The 20,106-nt window shown below is 49.8% G+C and overlaps 1 protein-coding gene across 5 annotated transcripts in view; it reads left to right on the top strand.

Annotated features, from left to right (window-relative positions):
• XPO6 (exportin 6) overlaps window positions 1–20,106 on the top strand; it is a 102,972-nt gene that overhangs the window by 81,513 nt on the left and 1,353 nt on the right. For 4 of the 5 annotated variants that reach the window (XM_064592899.1, XM_064592897.1, XM_045875216.3 and 1 more), the window contains 10 exons: window positions 2,078–2,170; window positions 5,000–5,144; window positions 6,441–6,587; window positions 7,494–7,683; window positions 12,196–12,351; window positions 13,449–13,563; window positions 13,742–13,913; window positions 15,359–15,520; window positions 17,737–17,835; window positions 18,013–18,243. In XM_064592899.1, coding sequence (XP_064448969.1) covers window positions 2,078–2,170; window positions 5,000–5,144; window positions 6,441–6,587; window positions 7,494–7,683; window positions 12,196–12,351; window positions 13,449–13,563; window positions 13,742–13,913; window positions 15,359–15,520; window positions 17,737–17,835; window positions 18,013–18,243 — 1,510 coding nt within the window. The remainder of the gene's footprint in view (window positions 1–2,077; window positions 2,171–4,999; window positions 5,145–6,440; window positions 6,588–7,493; window positions 7,684–12,195; window positions 12,352–13,448; window positions 13,564–13,741; window positions 13,914–15,358; window positions 15,521–17,736; window positions 17,836–18,012; window positions 18,244–20,106) is intronic. The other variant, XM_064592900.1, reaches the window with a different exon arrangement.

The following is a 20,106-nucleotide window of genomic DNA, read 5'->3' as shown; positions in this document are numbered from 1 at the left end:
CCAAGCCCCAAGCCTAGTGACTTGCACACCAAAGTTTTTTTTTAACTGTTACTCTTAGCTTAAAAGCAGAGATAACTGAGTTTTCGAGTAAATCTTTAAAAGCCAGATTAATAATAATAATAAAAGCATGTGGTAGTAGGAAATTTTCAAAAGTGGTTTTGCACATTTTATTTCATGCTTTACTTTGAGGGACGGGATGGTCATGTTATCTGTGAGCAAACTGTGGGCCAGAGGTGGTGAGTGCCTTGCTTCAGGTCACACTATTCACAAGAGGGAACACGTGGATTGTAACCAGTTTCCTGAGTCTACCTGCTGTGCTCTTTCCGGACCACAGAGCTTCTGCCTCCAGCGTCCTTCTTCCTCTTCTTCCTGGCGGGGCCTGTTGCCGCTGATGGTTTCTTCCTGTCTGAAATCCATATTTTTTCAGACTTCAGAGTCCCTGCATCGGTATTTCCTAGGTCCTTATATGTACATCTTTCTGCACTGCTTGGGTTTGCAGGCCCAGTACTTAAAGATACTTTGCTATTTTGTCTTCCTTTAGAATAAAGTATGAGAGAAGGCTCTTTGTTATGGCTACGTGATCTTCATAGTCAGTGTGATGAGCTGGCTTTTCACTTAGAGGTTACACACAACAAGCCTACTAGTGAAAGTGCTAAATGTAGAAATGGTAAAAGACCCATTTAGCAGTCCATTTTTAGTGCGGAACAGCACTAAAGGCTGCTGTAGACGTGAAGTCGAACACGGTGTGATTCTACTCACAGGAGGTGCAGAGACTCGTCAGAGCCTGAGAGGAAGGGCAGTGGCGGGGCCAGGCTTGGGGCTGGGGGGATGGAGTTGTTCCTCAGCAGGTACAGATACTGAGTTTTATAGGCTGAAAGGGTAAAGCGCCGCCGAAGTGTACTCTGACTGGGCACAGAACAGAAAGCGGTTTAGAGAATTACACGCCGGGTGCACGTGTGTGCATCGCTTATGTCATCATGCTGGCCCCTTCCAGAACTTCCCACTTGAGAGCCCTTGGCTCTTTGACCCTCATTTTCTGACTGCTCCCTAACCCTGCATGCTTTGGGACGCAAGCTTGTGGTTTTCTAGGGAAGTCCTGCTTTCTGCTCCCTTCAGAGAGGAGCAGTTTTCAGAGTGTGGTCCAGATTTCCAGGCTCCTCCTCGCGAGCACAGTCAGTCTGTGGGGTTGGACCAGGGAGCTTGCTGAGTAACAAGCTCCTCAGTGGGTTCTTCGGCTCGGTGAAGCTTGAGAAGCTCTGCACTGGGGCACCGCGGGAGAAGAATGCCCACTGTCTTCCCTGGCGTCTGCCTCAGACCTGCTCCTTTAGAGAGCTTCGTTACAGAGCAGGCACAGACAGAACTTTGCTGGGCTTCCAGCTTCTTCCTTTTGCCCAGAAAGGAACGTCCGTCTCTAATGAAAGAGGCGTTTTCCATTTCCCCATGGAGCTGGCTCTCAGTTACTGGATTAAAGGCTCGTTTGTATGCAGTGAGCCCTTGGGCAGCCAGTGGGCTCAGCAACTTGCTTCTGAAAGGATTGTGCTTGAAGTTAAAAACCCTTCAATTTGTTCTAAAAGCTTTTACTTCATTCCCTGCCCCTTCCTCAGATATTTTAACAGGAACATTTTTTAATCTTAAGAAAAGTTGGAAAAATTGTAGAGCGAACACCCATATATACCCATCACTTAGATTCTGCAGTGACCACTTTCTGTATTTTCTTTATCATATAGCTATCCATCTGAAACATTTACTTTTTCTCAAATTTTTCATTGTAAAATACACAACATAAAATACTTCCATCTTAACTACTTTTATGGTGTATATTATACTCTACCTGTTAGATATTTATTTTGTGTTCAAAATTTTTTGGCTCTGTAAGTCATGCTTTAGTTAGTATCTTTGTATAAATCTTTATGCACATCTCAGATTAGATCTTTGGGATAAAGTTGAAGGTCTGGTCTTGATTCTTGTTTAGATGGAAACATGTCTGTCCTCAGGACCTTTGTTGGTACCTTGTCCATTTTGTCTGTTTTAGTCCATAAGCTGAGTGTTTCCTCTTAACCAATTTCTTTGCCAACAGGTTGGTCAAAGTCACTCTGTATGGATCTCAGATAAAATTGTACAACATTGAAACTGCTGTGCCGTCAGTACTGAAACCTGATCTCATCGATGTGTAAGTACGGAGTGGGCTGCTGGTGCATTCTCGGGAAAGGCCGAGTCCTCTAGTTTATAAATCAGTTTATAGATACAAAGGAGCAGTGGTGGTTGCCATGAAGAGGAGAATGACTCCCTCCTCCAAATCTGGAAGAGAGGATTGCCTGGGGGCGGGGGGTTGGAGTAAGTGGAACGCATCAGGCGGGTGAGAGCTGGGAGCAGAGGATGTATGGAGCGGGCATTTCAGGAGGGAAGAGCAGGAGGAACTGAGACACAGATGTGTCTCACGGTCCCGCAGTCAGGGAGGCGGTGAGCGGTTTGTGCGGTGGGAGAGGGGGCCAGAAAGGCATGGGAGGACTACGGTGGGAACAACTCGAGTGCCCTAAGCCTTATCCTGTAGGCCAGTGACTGAAGCTGTGGCGTACGGAGAATGCCTCAGAGATTCTGACTACAGCAGGATGGCCTGAGGCTCCTCGGGTGTTTGCGTGTGACCCAGGAACTGGGGTGATTTTGAAGGACATTCAGGGACCACACTTGGAGAAGCTTTTTGGACAGTGGAGAGCCATTAGGAAAGTGACTGTGGAAGGGCTAAAGGAATGGGGAGTGGAGATGGGGCCATGTCCCAGCGATCACACTGCCCAGAAGGCTTGCTCTAGACCAGAGCAGGGGTGGGCAGACTAGGGCCTGTCCCACATCCGGCCCACTGCCAGCTTTAGTAAATGAAGATTTCCTGGAACACAGCCCGCCCGTTCATTTACGTACCACCCGTGACCGCTTTCATGCCGCAGGGGCAGCATCAAGTATCTGGGACGGAGAGAGTGTGTATGGCCTGCAAAGCCTGAAGTATTTGCACCCTGGCATTTGCAGAAAAAGTCTGCTGACCCCTGTGCTAGCTAGTTCTTGAGCTGCAAATTAGGTAAACGATAGTCTTATTTACTATAGTGGTTTAGGTTGGTTTTTTTTTAAGAGTGTGTGTGTATGCGTGTGTATATATAGCTTTCCTTTTTGAGAATTTAGAGAAAGCTGTGAAGCTTCTGCCGAGAAGAATGCTAATTTGCTCATAAACATATAACATCTTGCACACAATTTCAGGAAGTTTCAGAGCCCCTTCTCAGCCTCACGGAGCTCTGTGAATTCGATAGAGTGACTGAAATTCCTAGACCCTGAAGCCACACTTTGATGTCCTTTTTCTTAATTTTGGTACTCAAAGCTTGAAGGGTAAAACGATCAATGCATTCTAAATACAAAATACAAAATAACTGCTTGGTCACTATGAATTACCAGCACTTTCTTACTTTAAGGTACTTAATACCTTTGCTTACCTACCTTCTTATCTTGAAAAAGTTACCACCTGTAGAAAAGGGGAAAAAATAGAATGAACACCCTTACACTCTCAAACTAGATTCATCAATTATAAATATTTTCCCCACTGGCTTTTGTTTCTTTTGCTTTCTTTTTGTATACACATGTGAACCCACACTTTAAAAAATTTTTTAGGTGAACTGTTTGAAAGTAAATTGAAGACAACATGTCACTTCACCTATAAACCCTTCAGCGTGTTTCTCTAGGAACAAGGTCATCCTCCTACATAACCACAATACCATTATCACCACTCAAAGACTTTCATGGATACAGTAATATCTAGCAATTTTTAAAAGATTTTATTTATTTATTTGAGATAGAGAGCAAGCACACATGAGTGGAGGGAGAGGGAGAGAATCTCAAGCAGACTGCACTGTGCCGGGCTGGATCTCGTGACCCTGAGACTATGACCTGAGCCGAAACCAGGAGTTGGGATGCTCAACTGACTGAGCCACCCAGGTGCCCCAATATGTAGCATTTTTAAGGGTGTGTGTGTGTGTGTGTGTGTGTGTATGTGTGTATAAAATATTTTCCATACTCAGATTTTCCCAGTCATCTCAGAAATATCCTTTATATCTTTTTTTTTTTAATCCAAGGCTTAACTAATCATGAATCATGTATTACATTTACCTTCTGTAATCTAGACCAGCTCCCCAGATTGTACATGTTGGTGGGGGGCAGGGGAGAGAGGGAGAGAAGAAAAGAGAGGAGGAGAGGAAAAGAGAAACTGAATTTTTGGAGATTTAGACCTTATTTTTTTATTTTTTATTTTTTTTAAAGATTTTATTTATTTATTTGAGACAGAGAGAAAGAGAGACAGCATGAGAGGGAGGAGGGTCAGAGGGAGAAGCAGACTCCCTGCCGAGCAGGGAGCCCGATGCGGGACTCGATCCCGGGACTCCAGGATCATGACCTGAGCCGAAGGCAGTCGCTTAACCAACTGAGCCACCCAGGCGCCCTAGACCTTATTTTTTTAAAGAAAATCTTAAAAAATCTGGATTTGTCTAGTTTTTGTACTGTATGAGATTGATGTTTAACATTTTTAGTAAGAACAGTAGATAGGTGGCAATGTGTTGTTCTTGTATCATATCTGGAGGCACTTGAGGTCAGTTTGCCCTCCTGAGTTGATGCTCAGTTTGATTTCCACGTGGTGTCAGCCTGAATCCTAGCTCTGTTGCCTAAAAGGCCCTAGGAGCAGTGAGACCCCAGAAAGAATGCTCCCCTGAGGACCCAGGCTCTTGGTTTCTAAAGTGCATTCTCCATCAAAAGGAGCCACAGCTCCTTAGAGGGCCGACTGTCTCCTGTGTTAGAGGCAGTGGTGGTAAGGTTTAGACAATGAGTTTTCGTTTTCAGGTCCTACCTGAGCAAGCAAATGATTTCTGCACCATCACCTGTGTCTTAGAACAGTAAATGCACTGGGTGGAATTCTTCCTTCATTGCTAATATATTTTGACCTTTAAAGTCGCATCTTCTCTCCCCTTCGCAGGCACGCTCAGTCCCTGGCTGCTCTGCAGGCTTACTCTCACTGGCTAGCACAGTATTGCAGTGAAGCTCATCGACAGAACACACAGCAGTTTGTTACGCTCATCTCCACCACCATGGATGCAGTCACACCTCTGATCAGCACCAAGGTCCTGGAACAGCAGGCGTTGTACTTTGTAGCTGACTCTTTGTCCTTCTGTTCCTATACCCACTTACTATAGAATCAAAATCTTGCTTGGTATTAGACTCTTAATTCTCACCGCTGTGAGAGAACCATGTGTCATTCCAAATGTTCCTTTTGAACTGTGGGCCACATAAATTCAAACATAACTTTATTTTTTTAGCCAAGTCCCACATGAATATATGCTCATTGTGAAAATGTAAAATACCTTTCAAATTTATAGACCAAAAAGTTGTGATACTCTTTAGTCCCCTTCTCCAAAACACTGCTATTCTGTAGTGGGGATGTTTTATAATTTTCCTCTTGATGGAAGTCAGTTCTTGGTGTGTATATCCCTGTAGGATGGATTTCGGGAAGTGGATTTGCTGGGTCAAAGGTGTATCCAAGTAAATTTGTAGGTTCTAGTCAGTTGTCCTTTGAGAAGACCACCAATTTATATTATATGGCATATAGATGTTTGTCTTTTTGTAGTTTTAATCACACATAGCATTCTGTCCATTTTTGTTGAGTTTGTTATAAATGAGTTACAATGTCCCATGAGGGGGATTTATATAATTTATAATTTACCTAGCCATTGCTGGACTTTAAAGTTGCCTCTGTTTATCCTCCTTTTGGGTGATTTTCTTAGAGTAAGTGATTGGATTAAAGGTTAGGGATAGTTTGTGGTTCTAGGAAATTCTAATAATCTTCCTTTCCAAAATAATTCTGCATGCCCATGACTCTTTGGTGTGCTTTTTTTCACCAGTCTTACCAGCATTAGGTCCTATCTATAAAGAGTTTTCTCTTTTGCTAACTTGAAAAGGACGGATGGTCCTCGAACCAGGGTTTTGATTGGCATGCCGAGGGGAGGAAGCAGGAGAACCTGGCATGACTGGTGGGGTGCAGGAAGGCGGGTGGAGAGAAAGACTGACTTGGTTGGAACAAAGAGGAGTGAGATGAACAATCCCGAGTAGTTTGAATGGTATGCCAAGGAATTTGCCGAGGGATTGTAGAGCTGAGGAGTGACAGAGTCCAGACGTGTCGGTGACTAGGGACAAGAGGAACCAGAGGGGGGCGCTTCCGGCTTGAGGTCAGGAGCCTCAGTGAGGCACAGAGTTGGGTCCCTCATTGCTGGGCGTCGTCCCTGGAAGCTTCTTTGGTACAGAGCCTAGGTGGTATAATGCCTCCCGGCGCCGTACTTGGCTTGTGGCTGCCTTGTTAAAGTTCTTCTAATGGCAGCCTCCCAGGAGAGCGAGCGAGCTGACATGTTCTCTTCCATCTCCAGGTCCAGGACAAGTTGCTGCTGTCCGCATGCCACTTACTGGTCTCCCTGGCCACCACCGTGCGGCCCGTCTTTCTGATCAGCATTCCCGCGGTGCAGAAAGTGTTCAACAGAATCACCGATGCCTCTGCTCAGCGACTTGTCGATAAGGTGAGACCCCGGGACCACCTTGCGTCGGCCCTGGAGCCGTGTGGCTCAGACTCAGGGAGGCTGAGGAAGGGGAGGCTGGCCTTTCTGTTGCACTCAGAGTTTAGAGGCCACGCCAACGGAGACGGGTTCCTCACATGTGGCCCATAGGGCAGCCTCAGCGCTCTCTCATCAGGCCCTTCCCAGTGTGGCCGCCGCGCAGCGTGCTGATTAGGCTGCAAAAACCTCCTGCTGGGGGCACGGGGGCACGTGGGCACTGCTGCTTAGCTGGTGACCTGGCTGGTCGTCAGAGTCCCCTTGTGTTCTTTTTGGCTTAAAACAGTCTGTTTTTGTGGTTATATTTGTTTTCTTCGGATAGAGACACTCTATCCAGACAAGGATCTTCATAAACTTCAGGAGGCTTAGGCTAGAAGTTAAAAACAAACAAAACAGAGAGGGTGTCAGAGGGCAGTCAAAGCAGTTACTGGAGAGCACCTGGGATTGAGGGAGAGAGCTGCTCTTACGGCCTCGCGCTCTCAGCCCTGTTCTGAGCAGCTCCTTGGAGGGTGTGAAGGCCAGTGTCTGTGGTGTCCGTGACCTTTCCCTCTGTAATGCTTCTGGTACCTGAGTAGAGGGAAGGGGTGGCCCCAGGAAAGATTATTAGGGCTGGGCCTGGAGTGTGCTGGACCCAGACTTCAGTTTCTCTCCCCTCCTGCATTACCTTAGACTTGGACCAAAGCTCCAGGCCCAGCCTGTGAGAAAGGAGCCTGGAGGCCTGAGGTGGGGGTGGGGTGGGGTCGGGGGGGTGGTGTTTGTGGGGGGGGGTGTGGGAGGGTGGTGTGTGTGTGTGGGGGGGTGCCTAGGTCATGTCATGTGCACTTGTGTGTTGCTCTTCGCCCTCTGACGGATGCCCGTGGGGGTCTCTTCCAGGCTCAGGTGTTGGTGTGCCGAGCCCTCTCTAACATCCTGCTGCTTCCATGGCCGAACCTCCCCGAGAATGAGCAGCAGTGGCCTGTGCGCTCCATCAACCATGCCAACCTCATCTCCGCACTCTCACGGGACTATCGCAACCTGAAACCCAATGCTGTCGCCCCGCAGAGGAAGATGCCCCTGGATGACAGTAAGTGTCCCCCAGGCAGGGGCAGCCGGGGAGATAGGTAGGGCAGGCTCTGTCTTTCTTTGTGACCGATGAAGTATTCACCTGTCCGTTGTCTCACGGCCGCTGGGTGGGAGAACCAGCCTTGGGTGATGGGGTCATGCTTCTCTGTGGAATTCTGTGAACACATCAGCTGGACCTATTTCCTGAATGTAGAACACCCCTTTTCTTAGTTAAAATAAGGAAACCATTGATGGTGCCTTCCATGGATAAAAAAGTCCACAGTGACTAACTGATCCATTTCAGATACTTGTATAAGCAATCAAAGCAATTCACCTCTACACATTGGGAAAAATGGATTTAAGTACTGTCTTTTGAAACTATTTTAACCTTCCTCCAAAAACATGTTTCAGAGGCTTTGAAAGAACTTGGTATCTTCACAAATGACACCTCAAGTCTGATTGTTTATATTCGAAAGGGAGGAAAAAGATGAATCAAGAAAACTCAGTTCAAGTAGAAGGCATCAGATTTCTCTGAAAAGTCTTCCAGAAAGTACGAATTTTATAGAAATACTTAAAAAATATAGTATTTTAACACTAAGAAAATACTGGAACATTGGAAGACGTTTATAGAATGTCAACAAAAACACTTTGTGAAATGTTAGAAATAGGGGCGCCTGGGTGGCTCAGTTGTTATGTGTCTGCCTTTGGCTCAGGTCATGATCCCAGGGTCCTGGGATCAAGCCCTGCATCAGGCTCCCTGCTCTGCGGGAAGCCTGCTTCTCCTCTCCCGCTCCCCCTGCTTGTGTTCCCTCTCTTGCTGTCTCTGTCAAATAAATAAAATCTTTAAAAAAAATGTTAGAAATAGCAGTAAGTACTCAACATTCTTGTTAAGAACATTATTTTTATAATCAGGAACATTAACACGTGCTCATTGTACAAAAATATTAGAATAGTATAAAGACGGGAAAAACTCTTAAATCTCTTGTTTCAGTATTTTAGGAAGTAAGCATTTTAGCAATCTTGTTGTCTTCCTTTTTCTCTGTTTCAGGATCTTCTGTAGTTCTGTGGGTGCATGAGAAATGGCGGAGTTAGGGAGGGCGCCCTGTGCGCAGGGCCCCTGCCCGGGTCTTCTCTCTGTCTCTGCATCTCTGGCCATGCCGGCACTGCCCTTTACAGTCTGGTGTTTGTCTGGTCCTGGTTCTCAGTGTTTTGCGTTCAGTCATTCACTTAATTCCCACGTGAGCCTATGCGTTAGTTGCTTTTAGATATCCTGATTTAGTCCCTGAGGAAACTAGGGTCAGACGACCTGATTTGCCCAGGGGTTACGTACGGCTAGTGTGGACTCACCTTTTAGAAAGTTTAGTGGTCTTTTCTCCCTTTATCTTACACGTGCTTATTATCAGTCAGCATAGGCTACGTGGTAACAAACAATCCCAAAAGCTTAGTGGCTTAATCCAGGAAAAGATGTATTTCTTGCTCCTACTGCATGTTCAGCTGGGGCCAAGGGCGTTGGGGACATCCTGCTTATTATTCTGGTCACTCGAGGCCCCAGGCTGCTGAAGGCCACCCTGCAGTCTGTGCTTACGCTGGGATGGGGGCGGGGAGGATGGTGCCGGGGCGCTCGAAGCGCTGGTCTGCGGGGGACACCTGGCCTTCAGATGTCCACTCAGTTTCACTGGCCAGAGCATAGGGGTCTGCGGCCGCAGCTTCCCTGCAGAACAGGTGCCCCCCTGTGCTGGAGCCACCATGTGCTGGAGGGATCTGCTGAATGGGAGCAGCCACTTCCACAGTGAATAGACTAACAGCAGAGTTAACATCTGGCGTGTTCCCTGTTTGCCAGGCGCTGGGCTGAGAGCTTCCTATACAGATGTTCATTCAGTCTTCCCTGCAGCCCGGTGAGGTTTGTCTTCCTCTCCGAGTGATAACATGAAGGCCTGGAAAGCTTTTCCCATTGCAGCTTAGTACTTTGACAAATTTTGAAACCTACACTTAGTTGGAAGACTAAGCAAAGGAACAACTGTATATCTTATGTAGGGTTACTTGCTAATATTTTGCTACACATGTGTTCTTGCCCCCCCCCTTTTTGTTTTTAACAGAGCCATTTAAATAAAGTAAGTTGCTGACACACTTTATCCCTGAATTCTTTATTTTGTTTTTTAAAGATTTTATTTATTTATTTCACAGAGAGACACAGCGAGAGAGGGAACACAAGCAGGGGGAGGGGGAAGAGGGAGAAGCAAGCCTCCCACAGAGCAGGGAGCCTGATGTGGGGCTTGATCCCAGGACCCCGGGATCATGACCTGAGCCAAAGGCTGACGCCTAATGACTGAGCCACCCAAGCAGCCCTATCCCTGAATTCTTAACCTTTATTTCTGAGAACAAGATGCTCTCTTATAACCCAAACACCACAAACACAACCAAGTTGTGCGACCTGGTAATGGTAACATCATTTAACACATAGACGCAGTCAGTGTTCCCAGGAGCTACCAGAGTGGCCTTTTTTGTTTCTTAAAAATGGAAGATATAGTCCGGGATCCTCTGTTCTCTTTGGTTTTCACATCTTTCCAGTCCTTTAATACAGAAAAGCATTCCTGGTTCTTGTTTTACAGGACACTGACGTTTTTAAAGAGTCCAAACCCATATTCTCGTAAAATGCCCTGGAAGCTCTTCTGATTGTTTCCAGCAATTTGGCAGGAATACCACCTGGGCCGTGTTGTGTGTTTTCCGTCGCATCGCTTCTGTGTGTCCCGTTACTGGCATGCTCAGTGTGGTCACCTGCCTCAGCAGGGCCTGCTGGTCTCTCCACTGTCAAGTGCCATCTCCCCCCCTGCCCCCGCCCCGTGGCTTGGCACGTGTAGCTTGCTCGGGATCAGAGAGAAGGCGGTGGGGTCAGGAGTCAGGCCTGGGTCTGAATGGCTCCAGATCCTGATTCTTCACCACATTGCCCCTTTGTTCTTGAAAGCACTGTTTTTAATGGTCTGGTAACAGACCATCTATCAAGTGGAAGTACCACACTTTATATCCCTGTTCTCCTATTACATATTCAGTGGTGCTTTCAGTTTCCCCTTGTACATTTCTGTGAATACATTTTGGTTCTTGTTTCAATTTCCTTACACATCAGAGGTCAGATTTTGGTCTCTTTCCCCTGTTGGCTTTTCCCGCTAAACTGCTTTCCCTGCGCCTTGTGTATCTTAGGGAGACGTCTGACCCAAGTGCAATTCCCCGGCTCAGTTAAGAGTCCCTGTGCTTGGGGTAGTGGTATGTGAGTGGTTCCTTCAATATGATGCACGTGTCTTTGGCTCATGTGCCAGTGTCCGCGTGACCAGCCATTAGAAGACCAGCCTGTTGTGAGCCATTATTTTCAAATCCTTTGAGTGAGGTGGTGTTACCTATCTATCCACATTTTCAGATGAGGAACTGAGACTTAGAATCTAGTGGAGTCAGGAGTCAAACCTGATTGCATCCACCTCCGGAGCATCGATTCTTTCTGCCGTACCCTTCCCTGGAAGCTGCTTCTGCTCCCACAGAGGCTGGTGAGCGTGGAGGGCCAGGTGGAGGCCAGTTCTCAGCCCAGCTCTGGTTCTGCCCCTGGAGCTCCACCAGGGCTGAGTCTGCCAAGTGCAGGCTGCGCCATGGGAGGCTTTTGGGGGCAGCTGGGGGCAAGCTCTGTGTCTAAGGGGAGAGCCAGCTCCACCAGTGTTGGGGAAGGATGGTACCTTCCCTATGCTGAACCTTCCGATAGTCCAGGCACTTTGCTGGAAACATTCTCAACCTTGTCTGTCGTCCTCACAGCAGCCCTGCAAAGCTGGGGCTCTTGGCTGTCCCTGGTGTCCTGACAAGGGGCCTGCCCCGCTTGTAGAGCCGTCTGGTGCTCGTCTGTAGTTCCTCCGGGGCTCCTCGGAGCTGGGCCCTTGCCGTGTCCTCTGAGCTCCCGCCCATTTGCCAGCCCCTGCCTCTGCTTTCTCTGGGCGCTGTGTGGAGGCACCATGTGAGCTTGCATCGGGGTCTGGTTAGGAGTAATGTGGTTAATAACACAATATCATAGGATAGTATCGTACATATTGTCAGGCCCTGGGCCCTGACAGCGGCAGCAGATGTGCCGCCGGGTGCTGGTATGGATTGCCTGGCCAGCCGTCTATCTGGAACTGACTGCGTGTCTCATCTGCATGTGTCCATTCTCGCCTGGGGTAGTTCCCTTGTGAGGCTTATTTTTTATCCGTCACCTAACCGGAGGCTACACTTTTATCTTTCCCTCCCTGTGGACTTGTTTCTGGTGGATAGAGGCAGAAGAGAGGCAAAAACCTGAGCAGGCAGGCCACCGGAGTCCTGGCGGTAAAAAGGGAAAAAAAGAGAGAAAAGGATATAGGGAGAGAGAGAGAGGGATAACTCAATCAAGAGAGACGGTGTTCCTTTAGCAAGACTTCTGCAGCAGTCCCCTGAATACCTGTGCAAATGTCCCCCCTTCTCGTGTGTTCCCCGTTACCCTGCTTTATCCTCAGACAAGTCCTGACATACACTGAATCTCGATTTGCAGCCAAAGTGATTATCCACCAGACACTTAGTGTCTTAGAAGACCTCGTGGAGAATATCTCCGGGGAGTCCACCAAGTCCCGGCAGATCTGCTACCAGTCGCTGCAGGAATCCGTGCAGGTCTCCCTGGCCCTCTTTCCAGCTTTTATCCATCAGTCAGGTAGGAGCTGGCCGCAGGCCCCCTGGTGGCGGGAGCGGGAGAGTCCAGAGGGACTGCCAGGCTCCGTAGAGCACACCGAGCGGGCGGGCGCCGTGCGGCCTTGAGGCTGAAGGCAGAGCGCGGGGACGGTTATGGGGAGTCTGGGGCTAAGGCCCCCCGGAACCCTCACCTGGGCCTTGCACCTGGGTCGTGTGGCCCGGAGTCACTTGGGGCATCTTGCCTCATGCGCTTCTAAGTCTTTGCCTTCTCCCAGTGCGGAACGTCAGAGGATGAGGTGATGGGGTCATTGTACAGGAGAGGAAAGAGAATTTTTCCCATGGGTGCTGCTTATTTCCTTCGATGGCAAGGTGGCTTTTGCTGACATGGCTCCCGCCCTCTGTCAGTGCCACTGTTAGAGGCTCTCTGACTCTCTGGATGCACGGGGCCTGGCTCTCCTGAGAGCACTTAAAGTAGTCTTGTCAGTCACGAGGGAAGTGTCGGAGCTTACTAGTAAGCACACGTTCCCTGATTGCCTCTTGTAAGCAGCGTGTGTGAGGTTAGAGCCAAAACATGCTGTACGAGATGATTGTCTAGATCTGCAAGTAGAACCAGACTAAATGTAACCAATATTTTCTGCAATTAATCCCTTTAATGGGCCAGGGCCATGCAGCCTGAATACACCCTCATTATCCACTTTCAGCCACTTAACCCCTGACCCAAGTGCAGGGATTAGCGGTCAGAGAGAGAAATGACAAGAGCACTCAGGTGTTGACCCAGTTGAATCATCCATCAGTGTGAGCACAAAATGATCCATCTGCAGTGAGAATTCAGCATTGCTGGATGCTTGGTGGTAAAGGCAGCTGCCCCGTGACCTTCACTTCTTCTAGTGAGCCGTCGTCAGCCAGAGGTTCACGACGCCAGAGCTGTTTTCTCGGCATGTCCCTAATGGTTTCCCACTTTCCATCGTGGGCTCTGGGGGCATTGGGGAAACTTCTTCCAGCAGGAAGCCTTCAGGCGAGATGGTAGTGCATCTTGCAAAAGGAAGGCCATCAAACCGAGGGGGCTTCCATTTATCCCTGTGTGCAACTTCTGACCATTTGCTGTGTGCCTTCATTTAGATGTGACCGATGAGATGCTGAGCTTCTTCCTCACTCTGTTTCGAGGCCTTAGAGTACAGATGGGCGTGCCTTTCACGGAGCAGATCATACAGACTTTCCTCAACATGTTTACCAGGTAACCGCAGACCTGCTGTTCGCCGTGGCTTCCAGACTCCCAAGGGAGGACTAGTGGGGCTGGGCTAAAGAGCCTGGGACTTTCTGCTCCTTTTCTTCACGTGCCACAAGCGTTGGTTTTCATGCGGGCCCCCAGAGAAACATTTCCTTGGCTACCGCGTGCTTCCCTGTGTCTGCAGAGAACAGTTGGCCGAGAGCATCCTCCACGAAGGTAGCACTGGATGCCGGGTGGTGGAGAAGTTCCTGAAGATCCTTCAGGTGGTGGTCCAGGAGCCTGGCCAGGTGTTCAAGCCTTTCCTCCCCAGCATCATCGCCCTGTGCATGGAGCAGGTGTATCCCATCATTGCCGAGGTACGAGGGGTTGGGCCGGTCCCGTGCTGCCTCCTGTCTGCCCCGGGGAAGGAATTAGTGAAGAAAAGGCATTGTGTTTTAAAGCTAATTTGCTAGTTTTTTTTCCATAAGATATTTTTTCCAAGAAAGAAGGCCTTTAGCTTGGTCCAGTCTTTTTATATTGGTTGAATTAATCAGAACTAGTCTAGTGAAAGCATAGCAAGGTTGGTTGGTGAGTAAGAGCCGTCTGCCATGGCAAACAATTTATAATTTTAGGTGAATATGCGGTTTTCTCCAGTGAACATTGTAACAAATGTACTTTCCTAGTAAGAACTTCCACTGATCTCAAGGATAATAAGGCTAGTTCTTGGAACCGTGCAAAGGTTTTATTGTTAAAGGAACGCTTTTAGTCCTTAGAAAACAGACATTCAGCGTGACAAGATCCAGAATAAGTGTGGATTTAACTACATTTTATGTGATAGTTAAATAAGAGCTAACCTTTTTAAGTGTCCTAACTAAGGCTTAAATAAGTCAGTTGCTTTGCATCATTAAACACATTTGGGTCCTGTAAGGATTCCTGCCATGGGGGCTCGTGCCCTCTGGTCCCAATTTAATTTAGTCAAGACTGAATTAAATACATCTGGGCCTTACAGTTTTGAATTCTCCAGAGACATCTGGAATACTGTAACCTGGCATGCCCTCCAGTGACTTGGAGATTTTCGGTTCAGTTAGAAAATACTGCTGAGCCTGCCTCCCTCCCCCCCCTTCCCCGAATCCTGCAGCCAGTGACAGAGGAGACAGGCCCAGGGAGCAGTTAGCCCCGCACGCTGCCTCCCCCTGGAGGTCTTCTGCCGTTGCTTTCTGTGGCTCTAGGTGCTCTTTAAACTCCTGCTCCATAGAGGGCAGAACTGCTTTTAAAGCTTCTTACTTGTTTTGCATAATAAGATCAACAGGTTAGCTGGGACAGCCTTTTTTATCCTGGGAAAAGGAACATGACCAAGAAGATGTGACAGGTCACATCAGCTGCTTTCTAAATAGGAAACCCATATTCCTAATTGTTCTGCCATTTGGTAGCCTTTTTTTCCTGCCTGAGACGGCTGAGTGCTTCTGTCAGAAAAAGGGCCCCTCGGAGTGCCTGGCTGGCTCAGTCGGTAGAATGTGACTCGTGATCTCGGGGTTGTGAGTTCAAGCCCCACGGTGGGTGTAGAGATTACATAAAAATAAAATCTTTAAGAAAAAAAAATTTGTTAAAGAAAAGAAGAATAAAGGGCACTTGGCCCTGGCCTGGGCATTGTGTCTCTGTGGAAGTACGCCTGGTTTGAACTGCCGGCCTGAGGGCGACTTGACCAGACGAGAGTGTGGGTGGGACACCGACACTCTGCTTGCTGGTAGCAGGCATCGTTTAGGTCCCTCTGTTGCTCTGAGCCACAGGAAGGGCAGGTGTGAGGGTCTGTGTGTCTCCGCAGCGCCCCTCCCCTGATGTGAAGGCTGAGCTGTTTGAGCTCCTTTTCCGGACGCTCCATCACAACTGGAGGTACTTCTTCAAGTCCACTGTCCTGGCCAGTGTGCAGAGGGGGATCGCTGAGGAGCAGATGGAGAATGAGCCTCAGTTCAGTGCCATCATGCAGGTAATGTGCAGCAAGAGCCCATGAGGCTGCCACATGATCCCAGGACAGAGGGCCTCATTCTGGACACCACCTGGGTCCCTCAGCTGTCTGTCCCTTGGTTTGCTTCCCTGGCATACGGGGAGGCCACGTAGTCTCTGGTCAGAGCTCAGTGCTGCCTCTTAGTATCTAGGAAGTTAGTTAAGTTCTTGGGGGTTCAGTCTCTTCATCTGTAAAGTGGGGAGAATGCTGCCTATTTCGTGGGTCGAGGGTGAGGCTGACTGGGTTAGCTTCTGCCCAGCTGCTGACGTGTGGGGGTGCTGGGTAAGTACCTGTCTGTATGCCTTGTAGCGGCGCGCCCCCAGTGTGAGGGGCAGCAGCACGTGGAGGCCCCCTTAACTGGAAGCTGAGTGGAGTCTCTTGGGGAGGGGCCCAGGGATCTGCATCTTGTAAAGATCGTTCTGGCTCATACCATCCTGGGAGAGCGCTGCCCTGTGAGCGGACTCCCTGGGGGGCTGACCGCACCCTGCTGTAGAGGCCGCGGCGCCTCCCCTTGCTGGGGGTGCCTGGGCTGCCTTGTGGCTACTGTCCACTGCTGTCCTTCCACACTTCATGGTAGAACTTTTTATTCTGAGCCCAGGTCCAAGTAGAGGGTTTCCTTTTTGTTTGTTTTTGTTTCCAGTGCAAGTTTTTCTCCTTGGGGTAGCCAGAGGGATTCTGCCTTCCTCCCTTGAGCTCCGCGTCAGCACGCACACGTGCAGTCCCTGTGCGGAGATGCTTCTCTGGATGAGCACACGCCCTGCCCCTGGCCTCTTGCTGCCCTTCTGTCTCCAGCGTGGCCTTGGGTGTGGAATATTCAGTGTTTGCTCTCCTACCCCCCACGTCAACCTTGCTTCTAGGCTTTCTTGGGCAGATGGGTACCTGGCCCTCTACTAGGCTGGTGAAAGCCACTTTGGAAAACAGCTTCACGGTTTGGCAGTTTCTTACAAAGTTGAGCATGTAGTTACTACCCGACGAACCACTTGTAAGCATTTTACCTAAGCTAAATGAAAACATATTCATGCCACATGTCTACAGGTGTTTATAGTGGCTTTTTTCATAATTGCCCAATCTGGAAATAATCCAGATATGCATCAGCTGGTGAATGGATAAACCAAGACACATGTATATAAGGGACTGCTACTTGACGGTAAAAAGGAACATATTCTGACACTGAGACCAACGTAAATGACTTCCAAATGGTTATGCTGGGTGAGAAACCAGATCCCAAGGGCTCCAGACCGTATGATTTCCACTCCATCATGTAACGTTCTGGAAAAGGCAAAAACAGAGGGACAGAGAAGGGGTAGGGGGAGAAGACTGACTGCAAAGGGGACACGAGGGACCTTTTTGGGGAGATGGAAGTGTTGTGTGTCTTGATTGTCATGGTGGTTAGATGACCATGTGTTGGTCAGAATTACACAAGGGTGAACCCCAAAAGGGTGAGTTTTACTCAGTGTCACACTTGAGTAAACCCAACTTAAAAAAATAAAACCATCGGGCATCATGGAGATCCCATTGCTGCAGCAGGCATTATGAGACCCCTCATAGCTCAGGGGCCCGGGGACAGAAGGACAGAGCAGGCAGCAGCTTGTTGGGAGTGGGGGCTTGCACATCACTGGCTTGGGGGTTTTTGGCAGGGGAGGGGTGTTACTTTTTGCTTTAGCACTTGTAACTTTGACAGCCCAGAAACTGCAAAGGAGTTTAAAAATTTGCTGTTGCTTAGCCCCAAGGCAGAGGCAGCCAGTTTGAAGGAGCCTCCCAGGATTTGTGGTTTGTAAGAGTTGGGACGCCAGGGAGAGGGTATGTGGCTGACAGAGGGTGAGGGGTTGGTTTGAGGGGAGGCAGGAGGCAGGCTTCAGAGTCTGCTGGGTTTGCTGAGGTTTTGATTAGAGTCACTTGACTAGCTTCTCGCTTCAAAGGCGGAATCCATGAAGGGATCCAGAGGTTTATTGCAAAAGGTCAAGGTGAGACCCACATGTGAAGTGAGGCCCAGTGGGGAGGACTTCAGAGCTACGACTACTCAGGAACATTCCAAGATCTGACCAGAAGACTCAAGGCTGTGGATACCCTCATCCTGCCATGGACATGAGGAACCACTTGCAGAGTGCTGGTTCTTTTGGTGTGGGGTGGGGGCCCTAGGAGGGCCAGGTCTGAGGTGCTTTAAATGCTGCTCATAACATAGTGGTCTTATTCCCTAGGCTTTTGGACAGTCCTTTCTCCAGCCTGACATCCACCTATTTAAACAAAATCTCTTCTACTTGGAAACTCTCAACACCAAGCAGAAGCTCTACCACAAGGTCAGCGCCCCCTCTCAGAAAGGGTCCCTCCTCCGAGGCGTCAGTGGGGCGGGCGGAGTGCCACCCTTCTGGGGCAGCAGCTGGGGCACGTGGCAGGAAGTGGGCTGGGATGCAGACGGGCCCCGGGGGCGGAGTGAGCCCTCGTGCCGTCGCTCACCCCGGCCTCTCTGTCTGCAGAAGATCTTCCGGACCACCATGCTGTTTCAGTTTGTGAACGTGCTGCTGCAGGTCCTGGTTCACAAGTCCCACGACCTTCTGCAGGAGGAGATCGGCATTGCCATTTACAACATGGCTTCTGTGGACTTTGATGGCTTCTTTGCAGCCTTCCTCCCAGAGTTTCTGACCAGCTGTGACGGCGTGGATGCCAACCAGAAAAATGTGCTGGGGCGGAATTTCAAGATGGATCGGGTGAGGAGAGGGAGGCCAGGCTACGGGGAGGGCAGGCGTGGGCTCTCACCCTGGCACCTGCTCAGGGAGGAAGGGGCAGGCCACTTCCGTGTGTGGTCTGTGCCCACTAGTGGCTCCTGAACAACCTGGTGCTGTGGCTGGACGCGGGGGGTCCCGCCTCCCCACGGTGGGGGCTCCTGCAGCCAACGTGTTCTTCGTCTCAGCCGTCGGGCCCCAGCCCCGGCCCCAGCAGTCTGTCTGATTGCCTCTGCACCCCATCGAGCACACCCATCCCCCTGGGCGCAGTCATCGTTTTCTCCCGGGTCCTGAGCCACTATAGCCCAAACTTGGAGACAGTCTGGGAAGATTGGCGCTCAAGAGCCACGTCTCGGAGTCCCCCCAGGGTTAGGGATGGGCCCCTGGACTCTGCCCAGACCTCCTGGTTCAGCGTGGGCTGACCTGCTGTCCGCCCAGGGAACATGGCGGGAATGGAGTGGGGGCTGGGGTGGTGAAGGCACTGGATGCACACAGAGCCATTGTGGCCGGTGTGTCTGGGTCCCATGGCCCCCAGCTTCTCCTGTCCTGGGGTGTCCTGTCTGGACACTCACCTGCCCCCTTTCCTCTCTCAGCCGTTAGGTCTCTGCACTTGCCAGCTAGGCCCCTCTTGGAACTCTTCCCGTGGAACGAGTCCGTTTCATCCTTCACCGCCTGACACACGGCAGGATGAAACCTTTCTCCCTCATCCTCGTGGTGTCCCTGCCTTGCCTCCTGCGCTGGAGCAGCCGGCCGGCAGTCCCACTTCCATGTGCAGACCTACACAGGGCTCTTGCTGGAGCAAACTCTGCTCATTCCTTGCTTATCTCATCTGTGATATGCATCACGGTAGTTTTCTCTTAGACTCACTCAGTTCCTGTTTTCCTTTGTCTTGGACTCCTCCTTTCCTTGTTTTCCTTTGCCTTGGAATGTATCTTTCCCCGGGATCTGTCTTGTCTTCTCCTGAGCTTCTGGAAGCTCACTTCAGCCACTTGGGTAGTGTTCCTTCCTGTTCCTTGAGGCCAAGTCCTAATATTTAACTCTCAGTTTCTAATGATGTCCTTATCAGTCAATGTCTTGATTGAGAAAGCGGTGGCCTTCCAAATCTAGTTCTGCATCTGTGCACCTGGGGGGCTTATTAAATATACAGAAACGTACTCTTGTGTTCCCCCCCCACCCAGGACATTTGAATTTGGCATTTGGGAGCCACTGATCTAAAAGACACCCCTTTGGTTTGTTTTCTGGAGGATGAAATAAGTAAACAAACCTGCGCCTTCATTCATCTGTTTACCGTGTACCTGACACTGGCTGGCTCTTGGGCCCTGTGTAGGGTGTTGGGGCTCCAGTCCCTCTCCCCGCCTTCAAAGGAGCCTTGCTGGGAAGACAGGCAGCATCGCCCTCTGTGGATGACACTGGGCCAAGCACTTCACATGCCCCGGCTCTTGGAAGCCTTCCAACAACCTTCCGAAGTGTAGATCCTGTTACTAATCCCATTTCACAGATGAGCCGAGGCCCAGCAAGCTCAGCTGGGAGTTGGCAGTTAGAGAACTTGGGAATGCTAGAGCCAGGAAGCAGGATTCCTGGCTGGATGCCGGGGTTGCAGAGCCAGCGTGCACGGCCCACACGCGGGGTGGGCCAAGGGCACTTGGAGAGTGAGGAGCAGAGGTGCCCGCCTCACCAGCTGGGGCCTCTTTGGCAGAGGCAGGCTTTGAGGTGAGTTTGAAGAGGAGAGGTTAGCCAGGTGAAGGGCGGGTGGGCCGAGGCGCACCGTAGAGCCCTGCTAGCGGGCTTCCAGAAGGTACTGCCGTGGCACGGCCAGCCACGTGGGGTCCCACTGGCTCTGTGGCAGGC

Source organism: Mirounga angustirostris, unplaced genomic scaffold (genome assembly GCF_029215605.1).
Source record: "Mirounga angustirostris isolate CCGP_5_RB_7025 unplaced genomic scaffold, mMirAng1.0.hap1 SCAF_5, whole genome shotgun sequence".
Lineage (NCBI taxonomy): Eukaryota > Metazoa > Chordata > Mammalia > Carnivora > Phocidae > Mirounga > Mirounga angustirostris.
Note: the sequence above shows the minus strand (reverse complement) of the source record. Positions and strands in the feature narration are given on the sequence as shown.